Source organism: Furipterus horrens, unplaced genomic scaffold (assembly GCF_987537825.1).
Source record: "Furipterus horrens unplaced genomic scaffold, mFurHor1.1.pri manual_scaffold_1, whole genome shotgun sequence".
Lineage (NCBI taxonomy): Eukaryota > Metazoa > Chordata > Mammalia > Chiroptera > Furipteridae > Furipterus > Furipterus horrens.
In genome coordinates this window covers 47,336,583-47,361,817 of record NW_028327171.1, presented here as the reverse complement: position 1 = coordinate 47,361,817, position 25,235 = coordinate 47,336,583, and the positions used below count along the sequence as shown (strand labels likewise).

The window sequence follows — 25,235 nt, the reverse complement described above, 5'->3', positions numbered from 1 at the left end:
GTGAGTCCCTCATAATTAGAGACTGAAATACAAGGGACCCAGTAAACTGTCAGTAAGTAAGGACTTAGTGAACAGTCAGTGAAAAGACCAGATTTAAAAGTATTTACTTTTTTTCCTGATGTTATGAAAATTATACTTTAGAGGGTACCCAGAAATCTGCATCAACCTTTTTGATTACCATTGAATATTTTAGAGCCATGTTTGACTCATGATAGCTAGGTGATGATGTAGTTTTCTTAAAACCTTAAGGCCATCATGGTGAGTATTGTTCAGCTGGTTGCACATCATCCTGCAAACTGAAAGGCCACAGGTTCAATTCCCAGTCAGGGCACATACCTAGGTTGTGGGTTCAGTCTCCAGTCAGGGTGCATGGGAGAGGCAACCAATTTATGTTTCTCTCTCACATTGATGTTTCTGACCCTTTCTGTCTCCCTCCCCTCTCCCTAAAATCAATAAGAATGTTCTTGGGTGAGGAAATAAATAAATAAATAAATACTTAAAAGAGAAACCTTAAGGCCAGAATGACTTTTTCATTTCACCATCTCTAAGAAGAACATGTAATGCTAACTACCCATTTATTAAAAACAATCTCAAAGCAAGGAGTCTCATTAGCCCTATTTTTCTCCTTTACATAATGCAGTATCCAAATAACTTTGACTGAAGAGAAAGCTCTTCCTTTGCCCACTCTGCTCCCTTACCACCAGTCATAGAATTTCATGTTTTCTTTTGACCAATGGTGTATTTTAGGTAATGCAACCTTAAATATAAAGATCCAACAAATTTTAACAATTCTGTGCAAAATAAAAACTGAGAGAACAAACCTGTGTGTGAGCCTTTTTCACTTTTTTCAGAGCAAAGAGGTGGGTATGATCAGTGTGGTTGTTAAAATGTTGAATGGCATGTCTCAGAACAGGTTCCAAGTCAGGGCTGGCAGTTGATATGGGGTGTACACAGCCCAAGCAGTCATACTGGGATGTCACCACTGGGCCCTCGGCTTGACAAATGAAGAGTAGGCAAAAGAGCAGTATTAATGAGCAAAACCCACATTCAGATACATTGTCCTAAATAAGTAAGACAACTTCAATAGCCCTAGTAAACGAACTTTCTAATAAATTCTAGTATGTCTTAGAAAAAGAGAACATAAGACTGCTTTTTAATCAGGGGGAAAAAACCTATCACTGACTTAGGAACATCTTACATACATACTGTTGTGCATAATTACTTGAAATGTACTTAAAAGTCATTATAAATTATAAAAGTAATACACGAATTTACTCTCATAAAAAAGTAAACCATTACAGATATATTATTATTTATTCTTCATTGTTAATTAAAACTCCTTGAAGCCTGGTTCAGGGTAAAATACATTTTGTCAATTCAATTCAGCCAACGTGCCCATATTTTGCACCTGCTGTAACATGCCAGGTGCTGAGCTACATGGACACATGAATTAGTAATGGTCACTGTGGTGAATGAGTTGGGCAAAGTCGAGTGGGAGAGACAGAACTGGAGATGAATATTTCAATATTAATTTGACAAGGGCTTGGAAAGACAGGAGCCCAGAGTGAATTCAGGACAGATTTTCCTGAGGAGAAAAAGCCAGAGCCAAGAAGGGTAAAAAGCGGACAAGGTCAGTTGGGCAACATGAGAAGTGAAGCCTGAGGAGAAGGAACAGATGGCTCCCAAGAAAGCAGGGTGAGTCTGGGGCAGCAGCGGGGGACGTGGTGTGTACACATTTCACCAGGGCTTAAAGCAAGAAGCAGGGAGTGCTGGTTGAGGTGAGAACGGTTGGTGGAGAGAGCCCTCTGCTGCTGAGCCTGGGCCTCACTGGGCTGTCCCAGGGTCATGGGCTCCTTGGAGAAGCCGATGAAAGCTGTGGCGCCCTCTTCAGGAAAATGAGGTACTCACAACGTTCTCCGCATAATTTTAGGGTATACCTGGATCCACTCAGGTGAATTCAGAATGGTTGGCAGTAACAATGGGGTGTCACTGAAGGGTTTTTTAACAAAATGATAAATATTAAAACAGGATTGAGTTTCATTAAGTTACCAAGTAATGTTTGCAACTCCCCCATCAACTGTTTTTTGACTTTCAGTCCATAAGTATGTGGGTCAGCTTTCTTCACTGCTTCCCTTGCAGAAGTTATGTGGCATCAGGTTAGCGGGCAAAGTTAAAAAACTGGAGTGGACTTTGTCTAGGTTATGCTCCTGGCCTCACAGAGAAATGGTTCATTTCCCCCAGGGCAGCACTACCGGATATATCAGCTACCTGGAGTAATCTGGCAGGTCTGGGTAGCCACAGAGAGTTCCATATTTCCTCTTTCTCCTACAATCACAGTGCATTCTCCTGTGGCCTAAAAGCAAGGGAAAAAAAGAAAACATTTATCTTAATCTTTCAGATGGAAAAGTGCACTGTTGCTCAATATGGCGTTTTTTTATCTAATACTCGTCAAGATTTTTTTCTAAGAGAGTTTTGAGACACAAAAATGAATGTTTTTGTAACTTAATCATTATTATTTACAATCCATTGCTATTCATGAGGCACTGGGAAGAGAGGCGGTATAAACGTGGAGGTTTTAAAGCAGCTTCACATTTGGAGCTCTGGAGATACTTTTTTGTCACCAAGGTGAACACAGTGCCCTAGAACCAGCCAGCTCAACTCTCCTCTTGACTTTTATTTCACCTTCGGTGTTCAAATGCACAGCGGATGCAGTCATTTTGACACTAAAGAGATGAGTCCACGCTCTGTGCAAAGAGTGACTTGCTTCCTGGCAGATACTGTCTGCAGTCTCCCTCACTTAAGGCCAAACAACCAGCTGTCCTGTAGCACTCACAGGTTAGGCATTTGGTTAACACAGCCATTGTTATTAAAATAAGGTCCTTTCATAATGGAGCTCCTTTCAACCTCCTACAATCAAATGAGGTCAATTTTGTCTCCATTTTACAAGGGAGCCCTTGGGTTCAGAGTGACCAGTCAGTTAGAGTCAGAGCAGGATGCAAACTCAGGTATGTGCAAATTAAGCATCCATGGTATCCCCTACCAGCCTTCACTCTTAGCCCAAATATCAATCTGTTCACTCTCTGGGACCTGGCCCATGTTTCCCAATTGGTCATAGGAATCCCCTCCTCATGGGAGGGCTTTCTCCACATTTAATGGCTGGCCTCTCCATGCCTTTTCTGTCTACACAAGAACACAGACATCAAGCATCTGACTATAAATATTTGAGGGTTAACGTGCACCCCTCACAAACAGGCTCAACAGTACTCATCATCCCCAGCACTAGTAAAATAATCTGGCAATTCCAACGGAGAAAACTGGAGGCTCTGGAACATCACACTTACAGCCTGCTCAGGTTCTTTGTAGTCACAATCCTGCCAGGTTTTGTTACTTTCAACAGGACAGTTGCCCTCCTTGATTTGGTACTTGATGGAATATAATCCTTCCTGCTCATTCTGAAAAAAAGCAACCAAAGATACGTAAGGTTCATCCAACTGATGTAACAGCAACCATTTGAGTGGGAACTGATATACTTATAAATAGTTGATATTGATGTAATTCAACAAGAGCAAAACATTTATTCAATGTACTGAAAGTTATAAATACTTGGAAGAATGTTTATAATATATTTATAAATATATCTTTAAGTCACAAAATAGTATCCTTAGTATTAACCTATTTTTGTAGAAGCCAATTTATATGTACATATATGATTTTAAAAGTCTGGAAAGTTATGCAGTAAAGCTATTAAAATATTTGTCTCTCACTCTTTTCTTTAAACAAACATTCCTGTATTGTCAGAATATCATTTGAAAACAAACATATATTACTTCTACAATTAGAAAACAAACAAATGAGGACATTTTTTATTTTTTGAAAAAATGTTAACAGTTATCTCTGAATAGTGGGATTAGTTATGATCATTTTAGTATATGTATTTGCTTTGTTTTGTTTTATATTTTGTCTAGCATGTCACAAAATAATAAATTAAACTTCTAGAGCTCAAAGGTTCTCTGTTAGATGAGCTTTCAGATGCAATGTTCAGACATGTCAGAGCATCAGGGGACCTGAGAGGTGATGTTGCCCAGTTCCTCACTTTGCAGGTGAGAGACAAGAGGCCCAGTTGATAGGGCATAATAGCTTAGGCAGCCTCCCACCTTGGAAAGGCCAAGCCCTTGGGGGAAACTACAGGTTGTGAGAAGCTCAAGTGGCACTCAGAGAGGTGGAGGAACAGACTTTTATTCAGGTGTGCACGGGCCCAGAGGAGTAGCCTCCAAAGATCTGAGCCCCAAGCTGCACATCTCACAGGCTTTTATGGAATTCCGCCAGCACAAGCAGAAGTCAATGCTCATTGGCAGATCGTTCACAGGCAAACTGTTCAAAAAGTTATCTGATGCAAATATGCAAGCAGACTTACAGAAACAGAACATAATGGTTCTTTCCCTACAAAGCCAGCCCTGATCCCAGGTCTCCTGAGTCCCAGGGCAGTGTTCTCTTGAGCCTGCGTGCCTCAGAGTATTTGCATCTGGGAGATGAGGGGGTCAGACAAGATCATCTCTGAGGTTCCTTCCAGGTCTCAGATTTGGATCAAGCAGTAGGTGGTAGTGGTACACATAGCAAAGTAAAAAGTGACTCTATGGACATTTTAGAATGAAAGAACACATTTGTCATGGATGTCAGCCAGTGAAGACAACACCAATACAATGTTGCTGAGGGCACCAGGGCTCACATGATTACACTAGTTTGTAAAACAGAATGGGTCAATGTTATTTTCAGAAAAACAATGTCCACTGGGTTTTTTCTTTCATCTCATTATGTCAAGTGGTTGGATTTTTTTTTTTCCCACCGAAGTAAACTATCATAGAGACATAGTGGAATTCATTTAAATAAACCACTGAAAGTTTCTAATTCCTTTTTTTAACTTTGGTATTGTTCTTTTGTTTTTTCTTCAAAAGTAATTTGCTTTCTTTTGTATGCCAGAAGGTAGATTTCTAGTTTCAAAATGATGTACATCAAGAATATAAATAAATAAATAAATAAATAAATAAATAAAAATTTAAGAAATTTTAAAGAATAAAATTTAAAAATTAAACAAAAAAAGAATAAAAATATGCCTCTTCCATACCATCTTCATATTCACCAATACAAGACACCATTCTGGAACATAAGCAAGTGACTAAACAGGTATCAAAGCACTTAATCTACAAGTTAATACGTAACCTGTTATGGGAGAGTAAGCAAGAATTTCCCCCAAAGAAAGATTTTTAACTTTCCAAATATAAAAGAATCTCAGAGGATCATCTATAAACAAGCAAAAATCTTTTATTACAGATTTTATGGTAAAGATGAATAACTCACTGGCATCTGAGGAAGGCTGAAACTCTTACTGATAAATAGATCCTAATTGAGAATTTGCACATTTCTTAGAAAACAGAATCAGAATTCCTTATTTATTTATATATATTTTTTATTTTTGTATTCTATTACAGCTGTCCCAATTTTCCCTCTTTGTCCTTCTCCACCCAGCCCATCCCCCCTCCACACCTACAGTCAATCCCCACACCATTGTCCATGTCCCTGTGTCATTCATATATCTTCTTTGACTAGTCCCTTCCTTCTTTCCATCATTTTCCACCTCACCTCTCCCCTCTGGTCACTGTCAGTCTGTTCCATGTTTCCATGCCTTTCTGGTTTTTTTGTTAGTTTATTTTGTTCATCAGAATCCTCTTATAAGTGAGCTCATACGATATTTGTCTTTTACCGACTGGCTTATTTCACTGAGCATAATGGTCTTCAGAATTCCTTTTTTAAAAATGATGATCCTGTGGAATTCCTTTATTTTATATTTACCTAATATTCTAACAGTAAAACAGGCACCAGATGGTTGATGACAGCTCAGCAATGCTGGATGCAGGACAGTTACGTGTACACTTTTGTTTAATAGTCCAACAGGTTGACTGACAAAGTCTAGACAGCATGTCATATGATCCTATCTGCTGCTTTTTCTATCATGGTCCAAGTTCATCATATGGATACAACTGGGACTGGACCCCCACTTTTAGGAAAAAGACCACCAACAAAAAAATCAGGGTGGTAATTTGGTCCCCGCATCATCTGTTTCTGGAACTGGAAAACAGAAGGTGGGACATGCAGACTGCCACGAGGTGAGGAGTTGGAACAAGCTGGTGGAGGGAGAGTGGCACAGCCCATGAGTAAGGGCACTGGGTTTGGGATGCCGAGGGCACTGCCAATAGAGCATCCACGGGACCAAGCACTTATACTTCCTGCGGTGTCATTCTCTCCACAACCTTAAAATATCTGTATGCGATAATAAATAGATGAGTTAGGTAATAACTCGGTGTGTTGAATATGCATTCATCCTGTGACATGAACCAGCAGGGAGAGAGCTACAAGGTACCATGCACATTCTTTAAGTTTTCTTGTGTTGGATTTGATTTGTTTGTTTTCAAGGCTATCCAGGGTCACTCTACCCAGGGATTTCTTTGAAGAGAAGAGTGGTCTGCTGAGACTGGTTTGCTTAATCTTTTCTTTTTTTTTTTTTTTTTTTAAGATTCTATTTATTTTTAGAGACAGGGGAAGGGAGGGAGAAAGAGAGAGAGAGAAACATTAATGTGTGCAAGAAACATTGGTTGATTGACCCTCACAAGCTCCCCAACCAGGGACCAGGCCTACATCTCAGGCCTGTGCCCTGACCAGGAATCCAACTGGCAACCTTTCACCCAGTGGACAATGCTTAACCAACTGAGCCATGACTGTCAGGGCTTAATCTCTCCTTTATCAAGAGAATATGATTGGCATTAAAGAAAAATAAACCTGAAGGTTGCTTAATTTTTATTTTTTCCCTTTTAGTTGCACCATTCTGAGTGTTTTCACATAAACAAACAAATTAAAAAATCACAAACAACAGCAAAAAAAAAAAACCCTTTTTTTTGTTTTGTTTTTTTTCCCAAAAGTTTTTGATGCATCCAGTTGTTGTATCCTCAGGATGTTCCAGATGCTTGCAGGTAATCTGTAGTTTATGGACTTTGGCTTTATCCAACAACAAAGGTCAAAATGAAATGTGTTTGTGATATGAAAGTGTCCAGTTTTCTCTGAGGTTCACGATCTGCTGCACAATGTGTCTTTCACTCAATATCATTAACCTTTGGTGAAGCTCTACCAGTTCACCTAGGTCTGCCTTGTCACGTTCACCATTCTTTATTTGCTTATCTGAACTCCTTTGCTTTGCTGGGCTTTTCACTTTAAGATTCTGGTTGTTGCTGGTTTTTAATGAGGGTGGGAGGGGTTCATGAAATAGGGGGAGGAAGTAGAACTGCTTTTCACTGTAGCTAGCACTTGGACTTGGGCTGTCTCTTCTATTCATAGGTCTCTTCATTTTTGGAGTCATTGTCATTATTCTCTGCCTCATCTGATTCTTCCTCATTTTCATCAGAATGCAGATCTTTCATGATAGACCTTAGAGGACCTTGTTGCCTCATCTGGGACTGTGTGAAGCTAGTGCTGAACTTGGAGCTGGAACTGGATCTGGAGCTGGAACTAGCCAGACTGGGTTGTACACACCTGGGCTCCAGCAGAGGGAAGGTGACCCAGAGCAGACCGGTGCCACACAAGGAGATCAGGCCTCTGTTCCCAGGGAGAAAGCTGAAGGGACAGCAGCCAAGTTCTGCTCACCCCCACACCCAGCTTAGTCTTTCCCCACAGCACCCATAGACCCCATGCCACCTGGGTCTGAATTTTGTATTTCTTGAAATCACACATCCTGACAGAATTTCTTCAACCTGAGTGTATCAATCAATGATTTAAAAATATTCAAAACCAGCAAGAACATTGCTATTCTCCTTGATGCATTCAAGCACAGGGACTTCATGGCAGATTTTGTCAAATGTAGCAGAACCACGTTAATCTCATTTGTGACTCCTTAGATGTACCCAACAGCCCCTCACTTATGCTAGAGTTATAGAGGCAAAATTGACAAATAAAAATTGTATATATTTAAGGTATAGAATAAGGTGATTTGGGATACAAATACATTGTGAAATGATTACCACAAATAGGTTAATTAACACCTCATCATCTCACATAAATACCTGTTTTGCGTGTGTGGTGAGAACACTTAAGGTCTAGCCTTTTGGCAAATTTCAGGTATACAATACGGTACTGTCAACTCTAGTCATCATGCTGTACATTATATCCCCAGGACATAATCATCTTATAACTGGAAGTCTGTACCCTTGACCAACATCTCCTCACTTCCCCCACTCCACAGCCCCTGGCAACCACCATTCCATTTCTGCTCCTGTAATTTTGACTTTTTAAAGTTTTACACAGAGGAAATTTATATAGTGTTTGTTAGATGTATCTGCTTTTTCAGCCCCTCCTCATCTGAGGTGGAGGTCTTTATAGGTTAGTCTGAGGCTGGTCACCCGGTAAATCTTTTTGCTGTGGCCTGACCGAGCTTCGGGATTCTATTACTCTGCATAGTCCCTTTAAATGACTCCATCTACCTTTCTTTTATTTCACCCTAGGATATCTGTCCTCTGATCACTAGCCCGAAGACTAGTCATACCCTGCCCTCCACCCCTAGCCCAGAGAGTGGGATTGGTCTTTTGTAAATGCTGTAAGCTTCTACCTTTGATCACCAGTTCTTTGGTGATTGGTGTGTGTGTGTGTCCTGGGTTCCAAATGGCAGCACAAATCCCAAATGACCTCAAGGTTAAACACAGCTTACTCACCGTCTTGTTGACTTCGGTTACACGGTACAACACAAACTGGTTGCCACTTTTGCTCCTACTGTTATATTCCTTCAGAGCTGTGTCCACAGCCTTAAAAACATCCTCATCATTGCAGTTGGTTTCTTCCCAATGGAACTCCTGAGTTAAACTTGGCAGCAGCCTGGAGCAAAGGAAAAGGATGGCAATTAACTTCATAATTTAACAGTCTCCCTCTGGCAGTTTCACCAACAATTAGGAGATGCGTTGGAGGTGATGTTAACTCTTTTTAGCCTCTTATTTTCTCTGTCTGTCTTCTCTCTGTGTAGCACCCCAGGGACCTGCTTGGACTCCTGCTTCACCCTCTGTTTGTCCTATTAGAAAAGGACAAACAGCTCTTCTGGGTTCTCCAAGCAGGTTGCAAGCTGGTACATTACAACACTGGGGTCAGTGACAACAAATGCTTGTTTGCATTTGGGAATCATGTGGGAGCACAGAGCAAACTTCCAGGCAATTGCACAACTTTGTATAGCAAATCAGGTAAGAAACTAATAAAGGAGGAGAAAACAACAACCACGTGTTATTCCCTTTTCCAAATGATTTCCCAAAGTCATTTATGAAGGTCAGTATGTGTGACAATACAACCATGCACAGACATCTTTCAGTAAAATATCTTTGCACACCCAGGGAGCCCATGCACAGGGATATAGCGAGAGCAGGGAGTCCCACACCAGGACGTGGCACAACTAACAATAAAAAATGGGCATTCAGCATGGTCTCTGGCCAGACCAGCCTCTCTCCATGCAGTCGCATTAGTTGCACAAAGGAAAATGCTCCCCAGAGTAGAGGAGAAAGGGGAGAAGCATGAGGAGACATGGGTTGAGTAAAGCTCGCTTACCCTGTCCTTCCTTCTTGTTTCTGGTTGTTGGACATTAGGGGACTCTTTCACTCACCAAGCCTAAGTGACCTTTATGACAAAGTTAGACTATTCAGAAGAGGAGTGCAGGGGTAAGTTAAAGATGTGGGCTAACCCTTAGTAGATGCTTGCCCTCAAGTCTTACCCTCTTCCTCACAAAATATGTTTCACTTCTTTTTTGTTGTGGATAGGGTCTCTAGCTTTGTCTCCTGAGAGTCCCTGGAAAAGAGGGGTCAATGGGGGCTGAATGATGGCCTTGTAGCAGAGTGGCAGATAAGTGAACTTGGCTGTGAGTCCTGCCAAGTTCTGCTAATTAATTGCTGTGTGATCCTGAGCATGTCAGAGTCATATAGCCTTTCTGAACCTCAGTTTCCTTATTGGGAAAAATGAAAAATTTCAATCTTAACAAGGTGTTCTTTTTGAGGAATAAATAAGATAATATATATGCAAAACTTGGTAATTACTTCTTAAAAAATTTATCTAACATTAGGGTGGGATGGTTAAGAATTTCTGACTTACTGAAGCACATTCAGGTGCATGGTTATGGCAGAAGGTAGATTTTAGTGTGTGGGGGGGGGTGTAGTAAATAAATCTAAGGGTGAAAGAGACTTGGGCACGTTTAGTCTGGGAAGAAAGAGGGACCCCTAAAGATGAAGAGGCTGAGGGTGAGAGAGTGGGACATGACTGAAGTGCTCAGGCCAGGAGTTGCTGGGAGGGAGCACAAGGCTGGTCACGGTGGGTGTTTCAAGTGAAGACTCAGAAACAGAGAGCGGCCATGTAGACAGGCGAGCGTGTAACTTTGGAGGAGGCGGATCCGGTTCTAATTCCAGTCCCACAGTTTACTGACCATAACAAACATTAAACATTCATACACTTATTAGCTGTCATGTAGGAAAAATCCTAGACAAAGCAGCTATCAACGGTATCTTGTCTAAACCTCCAGCACAGTGTAAGCTCCCTAGAGTCAGGATTGTCTCTCATCCCACCATTCACCCGCAGCAGCAGTGTTTGCATGTTATAAATGCATTTAATTGAAATGAATTGAGAATGTTCAATCCTACGTTTTCCAGGGACTATTTTCAGTAACTCAAGCAATATTTGTGTAAGTACTTTGTAAATTACAAAACACTAGTCACACGCCTCTATGAGTTATTAAGCTTTTTTTTTCCCTTCCTGGATTTCACCTTTCTTTACTCTATCCAAGCAGCCCACTGTGTGCTCGCCCCTGGGGAAGGAATGTGGGATCTGCAGAGCCCACCTTCAGCTGCTGCCACCCAGGTTGTTTATGGCTGGTGACAGCTCTGACCGGTTGTGGCGTCTGCTCTGTTGGTCAGTGCTGGTGTCATATTGGTTATTACATTTTTTTGGTCTCATTATGTAGCTTGAGGAAATGAAGTCTAGGGAGGAAAGGGGAATTGGCTGCAACCATCAGCATTTCAAAGGGAAGGAAAATAAGGCCCAAATAGGTTTAATAACTGTTTTAGGATCTTATAGTCAATAAATTGTAAAAGTAGGATTAGAATCCAGATGAGCCGTCTTCACAGTCACATTCTTTCCTATTTATTGCACTACCTGAAAACACTCCCAAATTCTATTTTCTTTCCAGTTTTTCTAGGAAATAATTGGCATACACCACTGTATAAGTTTGAGGTGTACAGCATGATGCTTTGATTTATGTGTGTTTTAAAATGATTACGATAGGTTTAGTTAATACTAATTGTCTCATATAGACACAATAAAAAGGAGAGAAAAGTTCTTGTGATGAGAACTCTTAAGATTTACTCTTTTAACAGCTTGTCCATATATCGCACAGCAGTGTTAACTATAGTCACCATGCTGTAAATGACATTCATAGTCCTTACTTATCTTTAAATTAGAAGTTTGTATATTTTGACCACCTTCCTCAAAGTCCTATTTCTGAGTCTTCACTTGGTCAGCCTTCTGCTCCTTTTCAGCTTCTCCTGGAACAAGTACATCAGCCATGTCCTTACTCTCCCACTTCAGCTTCTTTATCTTTGTAGGCCCCTCCTTCTTCCCAGCCTAAGAATGTACCCAAGCCTCTTTCGCTCTTACTTTTTTTTCTTTCTATCCCTTCCCCCATTAGAATCTACCCCTGCCATCACCACACACCTGAAACTGCTTAGGTAGGTCAGATAGAATTTAAAGTCTCATTAGCTGGTGTCTAAATGCTTGAGCCTGATTTTGAAAAAAGGGACAAGAAAGAAAATTCAAGTGTGGAAAAAGAGTCCCTGGTCATCCAAAATGAATAAAGAAAACTTTCTGAGGCTAGAAAGTCCCTAGCTTGAGGAGAAGGTAGGAGAAGAACAGAGGAGTCTGGGGGTCTGGAAGCAGAGGACACCTCTGCCCCGCTTTCAGGACATGTAGCCTGAAAGACAGACAGCAAGACTCCAAGGAGAGAACAGTCACATGATATCTCTTGGCAGTCATGCTCATCAGTAGTCTTACAGAGACTCCTATATCTCCAGTCTGATACAGAAGTAGCAGATAAACTATACCCGAAGAGTGATGTGAAGAGGTTGGTCAGCATCCCTCAGCAGGGGAACCTGGTAGCCCAGTGATGAAGAACCAGACTTCTTTCTTGTGCCACTACCCAAATACCCTAGACTATGTTAGAGTCTTGAACTGTGACATAACTTTGTGTGGGGAACAGCAGGGTGTGGGAGCGCCAAGAAGGACTGAGGTTAAGTTTTATATTAGCCCAGTAGGGTGGTAACTTGAAATAAAAATTAATATGTTCTGAAAATAAAGTGATATTTCTGGTGCACCTAAATTTATGGTTATGATTCATGTCTGTAAACATCTTTGCAAATTATAACCTGAGCTTTGTTTGCTTTATAATTAAATTTAAAACTTATTTTTCAAAAATGAAATTTAGAGGACCAAAAAAAAAAAAAAAAAGAAAGAAAAAGGAGAGAATTTAAACCACTTTTATAAGAAGAATCCTTTATATGACAATATATACTTTCTTGGTATGCCCAGCTATAGCATATGTATTAATAAAGGAATGATACTAGAATTAAAGGGGCTAAGTCCAGGAAATAGAGAAATTCTGAGGAGCAAAGAGTTGTCTTGAGTGGTGTAGTAGCCAGTGAGAGAATCAACTCTGACTTGTGACACTGAGCTTTCTTCTCTCCTCTCCATTTGCCTTGCTCATCTCACGCTGTCTCCTCTCCGACCCACATTTTGTCCTATCCTGAATAGGAGAGTCATATCGGCAGCCGTCTGTCTCGAGAGACGATGGTGTAGCTTCTTAAGAGTCTATCTGCACCGCCGAGAATGGGTGTGCAGTCCGACTCGGGAGTGACACGGTATCTGTCTCCTCCCGTGTTGAATCGACATCTTGCGATGACGCTGGAGTGTCCTCTCCAGTGAAGCTGAAGCTACAGAGCCTGGGCAGGGTGATATGGAGGGTCTGCTGTTGCCCATGCAGCAGACCCCCCCTCTCTTTGCAGCTGAAGGGTCCAAGGGAAAGACGGAGTCAATACAGCTTGGCTTCAGGTGTGCCGCAGGAGTTGCCGGTGTTGACTACAACGTCAAATCGCCTTAGGGACTCCGGCTCTGGATTTTCTGTCGGGGTTTACTCCCTTAGCCTTTCCCCTGAAGAGGTATGCCGCAAGGCAGCGGAGGTTTTTTGGAGTCAGAGTTTTCCTTCTCTGATGTGCCCTGACTGGAAGATCGAACCAGCGACACTTAGCTCGCAGGCCGACGCTCAATCCACTGAGCCAAACCAGCCAGGGTAAATAGGAGAGTAAGGTTAAAGTAATTTGTAACTTTGCATTTTTTACTGGTTACATTTTATTTATGGTTCTAACTCAGAACATTACTCATTTTTCAAGGAACTCAGGGTTTTTTTTTTTTTTGAAATGTATGTGCAAAAAACTTTGAGACTTGTGAAAACTCACTCTTAAACATCCCTGGACATGATTCAGAGGCTGATTGAGGGAAAGGATGAATTTCTGGCTTTAGAGGATTATTGTGGTTTGGCAATGAGAAGCTGGGAAAATTGGCTTCAGGAAGAGGAAGAACTTCACCTTTCTTTAATGGAGGGAGTCGGTTAACATATCCAATTTGTCTCCTTTTGAAGGGAAAGTGTCCTCTACCTTGACCTCTTTCTTCTGAGTGTCTAGGTGGGGGGCCATGGCCCCAGTGGTAATGGTCTCGGGGACCTTGGCTATGAGATGGTAGGTCACAGGGTTCATGGCCATAAAAATCATGGCCATGGGGGGAGTGTCCCTGGGGATGGCGACCATGGGGATGGTGCCCATGGGGACGGTGCCCATGGGGACGGTGCCCATGAGGATGATGTCCATGGGGATGGTGCCCATGGGGATGGTGCCCATGAGGATGGTGTCCGTGGGGATGGTGCTCACTGGAACTATGATTATGAGAGGCTGTGTGGGTTCTATTGGTACCAGAATGGAGGTGATGACGTCTTGAAGGGGGCAATAGTCGAGGAGCTCCTACTTGAAGTGGTGGTCTGTCTGAGTGATTTTTGCCTTCTAGAGGAGGTGGGCATCCAAGTTTATGAGGCTTGTGGGGATGGCGGTAATCTCTGGATCCATTGTGCTTACATAGAGTCTTGTCAGTAGGAGAGTGCTCCTGAGCACCAGCATGGGGGGGATGGCCCAGATGGGGCTGTACATCACTGAAGTTTCTATGTTTCTGGTAAAGGACACAGAAAAGTGAATATAGCCATGTAAAGGAGAAATTAGATGTTTCACTTGATTTAGGCCAATGGCTACCATATTTTTGGATTCCACAAATAAATTTTAAAAGTAGGAAACTAGAAAAGGAATCTCAAGTTTTTATCTAGCCAAAGTTGACATTTAAAATACAAACAAAAACTGTCATCTTCCACCGTCATTTCACAATGGGAATAATATTTGATCATTTCAGAGTAAAGGATGATTCTTTAAATGAAATATAGCACAAAAAACTTTTCTTATTACCTTTATTTTTCTCATTTCAACATAAAGTGGTAAATTTATACTATAGAATGGTACTCATCTGTAGACCAATATTTGCAAAACTAGTGCCTTATAATTTAGGCTCTCAACAGAGTTCCGAGACTCTATGGTATAAGCATATCTTACTGCTGAAAGGGTGAGCACTTCATTCATCTCTCCACTCTCCTTATTCAGGTTTTAATTTTTTTAAAAAAATTTATGCAGCCATCTTCATTCCGACTAACTTGCTCTCCCCACAGTTTTTTTGGTTCGGCACATGGATGTTTGAATTATTTTCAGTTTTTTTTTACTGAATAAAATATATTGTGAAGAATATTTGAGTGTATAACAAAGGTTTCTATACACACATATTCTCAATAAATAATGTTTTGCATCTTATTTTATATACCTTTATAGATAAATTTGAAACTGACTCCTTCCCCTTTGATTCTTTGCCTAATAATAAAACTAGAATTATTAAGTCTCAGCACTGCAGTACTATCTGCAAGGGCCATTTTCAAATTCATTAAAGGTTGGTTAAATTGGTCATGATTTTACTTCTATGCCAAATCTTACCCTTCGCAATTCTTGGAAAAAATTTCACACTTGTGTGTTATACCAGCAATTGCACTCCTTCCCCCAGTGGCTGTTCTCTCTGTATTTCTCTTAAACCACCCCCCCCATCATATCTCATCTCTCTCATACACACACACACACACACACACACACACACAGCCATAAGAACAAAAAACACTGTGTGAAGATATCACTGAGTCTGGCACTGCTCAAGACAGTCTTCTTAGGCTACCCACCGTAAGGTTGAAGACTTCACATTTTATGACTACATCCTTTGCAGTTTCCATGTCAGAGGTTCCGACAACATAGGACAAATCTAATCTGCAGAACCCAAAGACCTACAAATAAGAAAGAAGCCTATTAGTGTGTGTGTATTTGTGTGTATATATGTAGGTAGTGTGAAGGTGTCCTAGACTTGTGAACTTCCAGCCAATGTGAAAAGGAGAGAGCTCCAGAAAAATCAGGGTAATATTATCAAATATCTCCACCAGTTATTTATCAAAATTTCCTAGTCAACACTTTGGGAAGAGTACAGATTCCAAAGGTTTTCGTTACAAGTTGCTGTGGTTCTTTTTTCTTTCTTTCTTGTATTGATTCTAGAGAGAGGGGACAGGAAGGAGAAAGAGAGGGGTGAACCATTGATGTGAGAGAGAAATATTGATCGATTACTTCCAACTGGGGACCAAACCAACAACCCAGGCATGTGCCCTGACCAGGAATTGAACCTACAACCTTTTGGCTTGCAGGACTATGCCCAACCAACTGAGCCACACTGGCCAGCCAGGGCACAAGTTGCTGTGGTTCTCTTCCATGACTGGTCACTAGCATTGGGCTTCCTCTTGGGTGGTAGTAAGGAGTATTATGTCCTTGATGCTTTGACTTTAGGTCAACCTTCCTGTACTGAAGACCTGAATTGCCTGTGCCTACAAGGAATGAAGAGTGGTATAAATGTGAGACTTGTACAACTTCAACCAGTTCCTCAGAGAAAAGTGTTGAAAAAGAAGGAGCTAGTATAAAAATGGGTTTGCACAGACCTTGTCAAAGTGACTGCCTGCTGGCCTAAGTTCAGAGGCTACAACTGGCTGGAGCCCTTCTGCTCCAGAGAACCCTAAACCCAGCTGTCAAAGTTACAAAAAGATACGTTTTTTAGAAGAGACTGTTAAGTATTAAGGTTATGAATATAGTTTTGGAGTCAGACAGACCCTATGTTAATCCTGGCTTCGTCATTTACTAGTTGTGTGAGGTTTAGGTAAGTTGCATAAAATTTCTTAAAGTGTCTTTGTTTGTAAAGTGAGTACAATACTATCTACCCACAGGTTGTGGGAGGGCTTAATTAAATAAGATAATGCTATAAAGCACTTTGGACTGAGCTCCGCTTTGCCAGCCTCCAAGCTTCTGCACTTGGTTCGAATTATCCACACCAAGATAGTTGGGGTAGGAGTGGGGATGTAATGTCTTTTCTGGTGGCTACTAAGCAGGATTCTACAAGTATTTCAAGTTGAAAAGTTGAACAGCCAGAAAAGAATTAATAAATGCTTTCTCTCTTCTGGCCCTGGAGAATACATTGTTACACTCCAGAAAAATGCTGGACTTGAAATCAGAAGACTACCATTAAAATCCTATGTCCTAACACTTTCTAGCTAAGTGCCCTTGGCTAAGTGTTTAAACTTCTAGACCCTTCTGTCCCAGGGAAATGGAAGCAGACACTTGTTTCTCCTCAATGGGGTTGTCACGGGGCTCCAACAAGGCAATAATATATGTGGAAGTGTTTTGTAAACTATAAGTTACTATACAAATGATGCATATCATTCATAACATCTTCCTGAAGGCACATGAGTATCAATTTATAAATTACTAAGGGAAAAATCCCACTGGACTGAGCATAGAAATAGATTCTAATATCAGCTTGGTTGTGAATATTGGGCAAGACACTTACTTTACTTAGCCTATTACCTTCCCATTTATCAAATGGGGCCACCATGAGGAGTAAATGAGATAAAGTGAATGAAAGTACCCATAAGTGTACATTTTTTTGTGTGTGTGTATATTTCATTGATTATGTTGTTACAATAGTTCCAATTTCCCCCTTTGCTCCCCTCCTCCCAGTACCCCCTTCCTCCAGAAATCCCACCCCCCTTAGTTCATGTCCATGGGTTGGGCATAGTGTACATTCTTAATGCATTCTAGTTCTTAGTTTTAGCTAAGTCTTTAATCTTCATGAGTTAAAAAAAAAAACAAAACTTAGTGTTAATTTTAGGTATATATCACGTATATTTATAAAATGATATTCTCATGATTCATTTAATTCTCCATATTTCAGTTTCCCCATATGTAAATCAGGGATAAAAACAGTATTTAGTTCACAGGGGGGGTGGGTAATAAGTTAGCATATGTGTAAAGTCCTTACAACAGAGAAGGAAAACTCTGACTCCAAAAAACCTCCGCTGCCTTGCGGCATACCTCTTCTGGGGAAAGGCTAAGGGAGTAAACCCCGACAGAAAATCCGGAGCCGGAGTCCCTAAGGCGGTTTGACGTTGTAGTCAACACCGGCAACTCCTGCGGCGCACCTGAAGCCAAGCTGTATTGACTTTGTCTTTCCCTTGGACCCTTCAGCTGCGAAGAGAGGGGGGGTCTGCTGCATGGGCAACAGCAGACCCTCCATATCACTCTGCCCAGGCTCTGTAGCTTCAGGGAAGTTCAAGCAGACGACCGCCTAGCCTGGAGGCTCGCGGTCAGGCAAGGTACGTCACGCGCGGAGGCTGCGCACAACGAGGAGGCGGCCCAGAAAAGATCGAGGCGGAAGCAGCGTCAACAGCAGCAACAACAGCCATCTGCCTTCACCTGTAACAAGTGCGGCAGGGATTGTCACTCCCGAGTCAGACTGCACAGCCATTCTCGGCGGTGCAGATAGACTCTCAAGAAGCTACGCCATCGTCTCTCGAGATGGACGGCTGCCGACGAAAGTCCTTACAAGTATATTGGGTACATAATAAGTAGCCTCTAAATATTACCTAGCATTTCACAGACATCTATTATACTCACATTACGGTGTCTGGGAAAATGGTGATGAGAGCAATCCCTTACAGAGAAGTCCACATAGTAATTGGTTCTTTCTTCTCCTCTCTAGAACAAATAGGATCAAAGCAGTTTCAGGAACAATTTTTAAAAGGCAGTAGATACCTACTATTGAATATATTGTAAGGGCACTATGAGGATTCAAAATCAACAGCATGTGCCATTTTTCTTATTGTCTCTTCCTTTTTAAAATTTATCACATAAGTGATAAGGTGAAAACTATTTCCTTGAAAAGGTTCCGATAATACCAACATAATCAAGCATAGTATGAAAAGTCTTTCTTCCTGCACCTCACCTTATTCTTCTCAGTGGTACCACTGTCATTCATTTGATATGTTTTTCCTTCTTGCCTTTTCTTAAGTATGTGGTATATATACACATATATCTAATTATTTAATATAAAGGGCATCATAGGCTAAGTATTATTCCATAACTTGCTTTTCCCCTTAACAATATATCTTGCAACTCTTTCCAATGCAGATAGGTCCAAAACATTCTTTTTAGTAACTGCACTGTATTTATTCCATTGCTGTATGTACCATACTCTATTTAATTTCATATTTTCAAAATACCAGAAAATATCAACTAGCTCTTCTACAAGACCACTCTGTGTAGGAGGCACTGTGTCCCTGGACTGAGAGGAAGAACTGTCCAGTTTCAGCCATACTACTGAGCCTCAGTTTTCCATTGCAATACAAGGAGGTCAGGACCAGATGATTTTAATGATTCATATAACCCTAATATGCCCTCTGTCTTCTGCATTTTTTTTGTTTCACCTCCTCTCTATTAGATATCACATTCCCCACAACTCCCAAAAATAAATAACTGCAGGAGAGCAGTTCTGTGGTATCTGCTGCCTATCTCTTGAGACTGAAAGAGGGGTGTCAATTTTAAAAACAGTTGGTGTTTGTCTTTCAATGGCTTCTTTCACTTAGCATAGTATCCTCTAGGTCCATCCATGTTGTCAAAATGGTGAGGTTTCATTCCTTTTTATGGCTGAGTTATATATATATCACATCTTTATCTAAGTTTCTATTAAACACTTAAGTTGTTTCCATATCTTGGCTATTATAAATAATCCTGCCATGACCATAAGGATGCATATATCTTTTTGAATTTGTGTATACCTGAAACTAATATAATATTGAATGTTAAGTATAATTGAAAAAATTTTAATTATAATAATAAAAAGCAACTGGCTGAGTGAGGTCACCGAAAAGCATCAGGGCTACTAAGTTTGTACCTGCAAGACTGAAGGCTGGGCCCTCAGTCTCTAACTAGACGTTACTGGAGACTCACCGCTCTTGCAACTTTCTCCACTTGGTCCATTCTGAAAGAGGCAAAGTCACTATTCTCCCTTCGGTACTTCTCAAAGGCTTTCTCTGCTTCTTTTCTGTAGAGCTCAGTATCCTCAAAGAAATCAAGGAGTACTGGGCTGTCTTTAGTGTTGGCCAGTGTGGAAAAGACTGGAGAAAGAAGATGGCAGCTTTGTGGTTAGCGGATTGGAAACAGCAATGCCAGTGATGTGACTTAATGCATATAAGTGTGGTGGCAAGAATAACAAAGGCTTTCATTTTACAGACGGGCAAATTGAGGGTTAGAGAGGGTAAGAAACTCGTTCCAGCCAATCAGCCAATCAGCAGAAGAGCTAACCTTACAGCTAGATCCCTTCGATGCTCAAGGTTCTGTTGTGACCCCATTCAGGACTCCCCACTCTCGTCATTCATAAAGTGTTACATTGTGTTGAACTCTTCCTATCTCTCCCAAGGAGGGAGAGCACCATTAACAGGAAGTTTTGTACAGAGAGAGAAGATACAGCTCAATCTTCTTTCAGGAAACCTGAAAAATTTGCTTGGTTGTTGAATTTTTGTATGCTTAATCATTTTGAGATTTGCTATTTTAAAAATAATTCTGTGATAATTTTTTTTGAAAAAATAAACAGAAAGAACATAGAATAGGGTTATGTGCACCACATTTTGACTGTGTTCCTGAGGCCAAGTCATTGAACCTCTTTGAACTTATTTTAACTCTAAAATAGAAAGTATCATAATTTTCATAGTCTTGTTGTACAATTAAATGAGACATTAGTACATAACTTTTAGATGCTGAGTGCTAAGTACTTTGGAAGTATACTACACAGGATATCTTATCTAATTCTACATAAAGCCCAAAGAGCTAATACTATTATTAGCTTTATTTCACAAATGAGGACTGCTTAAAGAGGTCCTCAAGACCATTCAACTTGTAGATGAAGAGGCTGGGATTTAAATTCAAGAATATCTGATCCCAGAGCCCATGTTCTCTACAATGATGGTATACTGCCTTGTGTAGATTTCTATTTTTACATATGGAATTTTTTTTTAAGTGCACCAGTAACAGTGGAAACCCCTCTTGCTTCTCTTCTCAAGAGAGTAATAAGTCCATGAATGTGGGCTTCATTTTTGATATATACATCATAGTGTTATGTTAAATACAACTGTATGATTGAATTTTATATTAATCTAGAATTAAGTAGCATTTTAATAGATTACCATACCAGAGCTTGTGGTACAGTTGAAGTCATTCACTCTAAGATCCTGAAAATCACTCGAACATGTTGTAGCTATTACCTTACATTGTCCAATCACCTGTAAGAAAGAGGTGTTTGTCGTTACTTAATGCTTTCTTCAGGTTGGATATGAAGAAACAAAAAGGTGAAGCATCATACCCTATTATCCATTTAAAATTTACTTGTGGTTTCTCTCAACAAATCCTGTTTCAAAAATCTGTGTTTTCTTAACGTGTTTCTGTAAGTTAGATGCTTTAGGCATCCAATACCCTTATGAGAACCAGAGGAAAACTGTTTAAGCAGATCATGACTATATCTTAAACATTTTCAGGGGGAAGAAATGCTAAAATTTCTAGGTATGTACATGTCTTGTTTTCTGGAACTGAAATCTTAGATCTGTGCTTTTTCATCTTTGTGTTCTTCTCTTGTGGCAGAGATCCTGGTGCCTGAGTACTCATGTTCAATGTACAGAACAAGATCCCATTCCTCATGGTAATTGCAACTAATCCCTGTGGCCATTCCTGCTAATGGGAAGAGTCTTCATAAGACACAATTACAAGTTCACAGGTTCCTAGGTCCATAGATTCTCAGAACCAGAAAGGATCTTAGAATCTATTTACTCCAAAGTCTTCCTCTTATTTTACAACCTAGGAGATGGAAGTCTAGCAGTATTAAGTGATTTGCACAAGGTCTCACAGCTGGTCATGTTATGCCAAGGGACCATAGGTCCCACTGACTTATCTTGAATTGGGTTTCTAGGTATGGTTTTCAAGAGAATATTATTCAAGGTTGACATAATCTTCATAAGTCCAAAGGCAGAAACTGGTCTTACTCTTTTGCTGTGTTAGCCTCAGCATACAGCTACCAAGTAAATAGAGTAGATAGAAGTCAAGAATGATAAGAAGAGGAGAATGGTATCATGTTCACTTACTATATCAGATGGACGTCTAGAAATAGCTGGTTCACAGTCTTGCCAGTGTTTCCTGGACTGGACCAGACAGTCAGATTCTTTCACATCTAAGACTAAATAATAGACAACCATGGATTCCTGAAAAATTCCAGGAAAGCAACAGGTAAGTAACATGAGTGAGCTCAGTATGTTTTCAATAGAAGCAATCTCTTGATTTCTTTTATTTTTTTAAATCCTCACCAGAAAATATATTTTTAATAGGTATATATTTTATTTATTTGTTTGTTTATTATTTTTAAGTAGAGGGAAATGAAGGGAGAAAGAGAGGAAGAGAAACATTGACGTGTGAGAGAAACATAGATAGGTTGCCTCTTGTGCACCCCCAACTGGGGACCCAGTCTGCAACCCAGGCATGTGCCCTGACTGGGAATTGAACCAGCAACCTTCTGGTTCTCAGGCCAGCACTCAGTCCAGTGAGCAACACCAGCTGGGGCCATAAGATATGTTTTTTATTGATTTGAAAGAGAGAGAAACATTGATATGAGAGAGAAACACCAATCCTCTCACCCCGCCCTACAGAACAGTTTTTCTTTGAACTGTCTCATGCCTTTTATCCATTCTCATTGCCCTAAATCCCACTGTCTGGGTCTGATCTTCATCTCCTCATTCCTGAACATGTGAAATAGCTTTCTGCTTCATGTCCATGTCACCTGCATCCATCTCCCCAGGCACACTGTGCCCCTCCCCCCTTATACCACATTCAGCACTGGACCAATTCATTCTGTGTCCTATAATGTGACAGAGTGCCTGGAATGGGACTAGTAGCCACTGAATTGCTGGTTGAGTCCTAAATCCCTGCACTCATTCTCTGTAAACTGTAGTGCCTCCACTTCTAATACTTTAGCAAGTATAAAGTTATCTGCTTGTCCTCTGTGGTGGCCTCCCTGATTTTAGTGGTTCTTCCAAAGGGTAGGTTATTTTGGGGGGTTGGGGAGGGAGGCCTCCCTCCATAATCTCTATCAAGCCCTCAGATCTATTCCAAACAAGCATATGATCTAAGTCAGTGATTTTCAATCTTTTGCATTTCATGGTCCACATAAATTAATTATTAAAATTATGCAGCTCACCAAAAACTAAATATTTTGCTGATCTGACAAAAAACAGGTATAATTTTTATTCACTCACAATGGGTGACTATTGTTGTGTTGGCTGTTGTCATTTTTTTATTTGACAATTTAAGGGAAAAGAGGTCAGTGTCCCTGACTAAATTGTCAGGTATTGCATGTTTTAAAAACACTTGTGACACACCAGCGTGCCTCTTGCGGCACACTGGTTGAAAATTGCTGATCTGTGTGAAGATCGTAGGCTTGCTTTGCATCAAGGTAAGCCTACATTCTTTCTTCCACCCTGCTAGTTGTCCAAATCTCACACAGAGCTTCTGGAATACCCCTGCTTATGTTTAATTACTCTCTAATTCCCTCCTTCCTGATTTCTTACCCACAGAGAGGTGGTATTCTTGTAATTCCCCAGACCATCTTCCTGTTCAAATCCTGCTTATTTGTGGGGACCCAAATAAAGCCTTCTCTCATTCATCATAATAGATCACTTTTCATTAGATTGTCCAGCATCTATACCACTCACTTGGCCACTTAAATATATCCTACCTTACATAGTTTGTCTATGTGTGTGTGTGAGCTGATTATTATTCCTATGAGGGTAAGCACCACAGTTCATTCTAATTTGTCTCTTATAGTACTTAGCATTTGATTGGACTCAGCATCAGTGCTTATAAGTAGTCACAGATTGATGCATAGTTAAAGACATACTAATAACAAATGTTAGTTTGAAAAAAAATAAGACAGCCTAGAGCCACCAGCAGAAACTAAACAGAAAACCCTGACCAAAGCCATTCCATTGTGCAAAGAAGTAGGCTTATGGGCTAGAGTCACATTTGCCCCTGGTACATGGTTTTCCAACTCAGCTCTGCCATTGGCAATTCCTTACCACATTGTCCAAGTGGGCATCGGCGACCCTCAGCAACTGGAACAGGTAGCCATTCCAACGTGCTTTATTGATCAAGTCTAGGGCTCTCCCAGCCAGGGGCTCAGTAGCATTGCAGTCCATGGGACGCACAGCACGGGAACGCTGCAGTGTGAGCGAGAGGATGCAAAGCAGAGCTGCTGTGAATGCCTTCATTGCGTTAAAATGTGAAAACCATCCCTTGCTATGGTATACCACAGCAGAGAATTTCATACAGACTTTTAAACACACATACACACACTATTGATTAAATGGTTTTTGTCCATTTTTGTTGTGTAACTGGGAATGTTCACCTTGACCCCTGGTTAAAATGTCTGTCAACATGCCGTAAATGATTAATGGGTCCTGGGGACAGAAAGTTGAGACATGCCTCTGGTGAGTCGGTAAAACTGTTATCTGCACAAATCTGGATATTTCTAGTAGGTACCAGATCCAAAGTGTGTTTTTGACCATGAGCACTGCTTTGTTGGTGTGGGGGGTAGGGTTAGGAGTAAAGTAATTTTCCTCCATCTGCCTGCCTGTCTCAGCCATAAATTGCCACCATCCGTCCCGTCTTAGGATTAAAGCACTAGAAGTCTTTAGTAGAAAGCAGCTGTATAATTTAAGGGCGGGGTTAGACGGTTAACACAAAAAAGGAACCGAGTTCAGTTTGAAGTCAGACCTAAATTTCAACTCTGTGTTGTTATTCTCTTAACTGTGTGATGCTGGGTGAGCTATGAAACTTCTCTGAGTCTTCGTTTCCTCATATATAAAATGGGGAGTAATACTTCTCAGCAGGATTGCATGATAATTAAATAAGAAAACAAACTGTGTAACCAATACAATTCTTGGCACAGATTCCAGTGCAAAATAAATGGTTATTATTATTGTTGTTTTTGTTTTTATTATTATTGTTACTGTGCCCAAGAGGAAGTTGGCAACACTCCATATCTTTCCAGTTCTCTATGGCCCTTAAAGTGTGCCAAAAAATGTGGGTTCCTGTGCAAGAGAACCATGATGAAGGTAGAAGTCAAGCCATCTGATGTCCACTCATCACAGAGAAGGGGTTAGAGAGGATATGCCATTGGTGGTGGGGCTCAACATTGGGGGCCAGAGCTGGGATGAAGCTGATCCCTCAGCCTTATTCCTCCAAAGAAACCAATATACCTGTATGGGCCCTTCATTCCAGGAGCACCCAGCAGCATCAGAGAGGACCAGAGAGAATCAGCCCAGGTGCCTGCCCCACTTCCAGTCACTCAGACAGCATCTCCCTCCTGCTGTCTTCTCTGTGGTGAGTGTCTGTAAATGTCAACAGCAATGGTGCTCAGTCCTGACTTCATACTCGAATCACCTGAGGAGCTTTGAAAAATTCTTATATCCAGGCCTCTCCCCAGAGCAATTAAACCGGGGTCTCTGAGGGTGGACCCAGGTAGTGGTAGTTTTAAAACCCCCAAATGATTCCAACGTACAGTCACAATTGAAAACTACTGGGTCCCTA

General features: G+C 40.9%; 2 protein-coding genes across 2 annotated transcripts in view; both read right to left on the bottom strand.

Annotated features, from left to right (window-relative positions):
* Window positions 1-9,167, bottom strand: part of LOC150021037 (T-kininogen 2-like) — a 29,036-nt gene extending 19,869 nt beyond the window's left edge. The window contains 4 exon segments of the mRNA XM_090275180.1: window positions 822-994; window positions 2,269-2,353; window positions 3,342-3,452; window positions 8,751-9,167. Of these exon segments, the coding sequence (XP_090131306.1) occupies window positions 822-994; window positions 2,269-2,353; window positions 3,342-3,452; window positions 8,751-8,945 (564 nt within the window). The 5' untranslated portion in view covers window positions 8,946-9,167.
* Window positions 9,168-13,410: 4,243 nt separating this feature from the next.
* Window positions 13,411-23,983, bottom strand: HRG (histidine rich glycoprotein). Its single transcript, XM_090280123.1, is given in 8 exon segments — window positions 13,411-13,522; window positions 13,525-14,325; window positions 15,422-15,523; window positions 18,228-18,308; window positions 19,560-19,726; window positions 20,797-20,887; window positions 21,740-21,856; window positions 23,723-23,983. Coding segments are annotated over 8 exon segments (1,647 nt in total). The 5' UTR covers window positions 23,972-23,983; the 3' UTR covers window positions 13,411-13,483.
* Window positions 23,984-25,235: the final 1,252 nt, after the last annotated feature.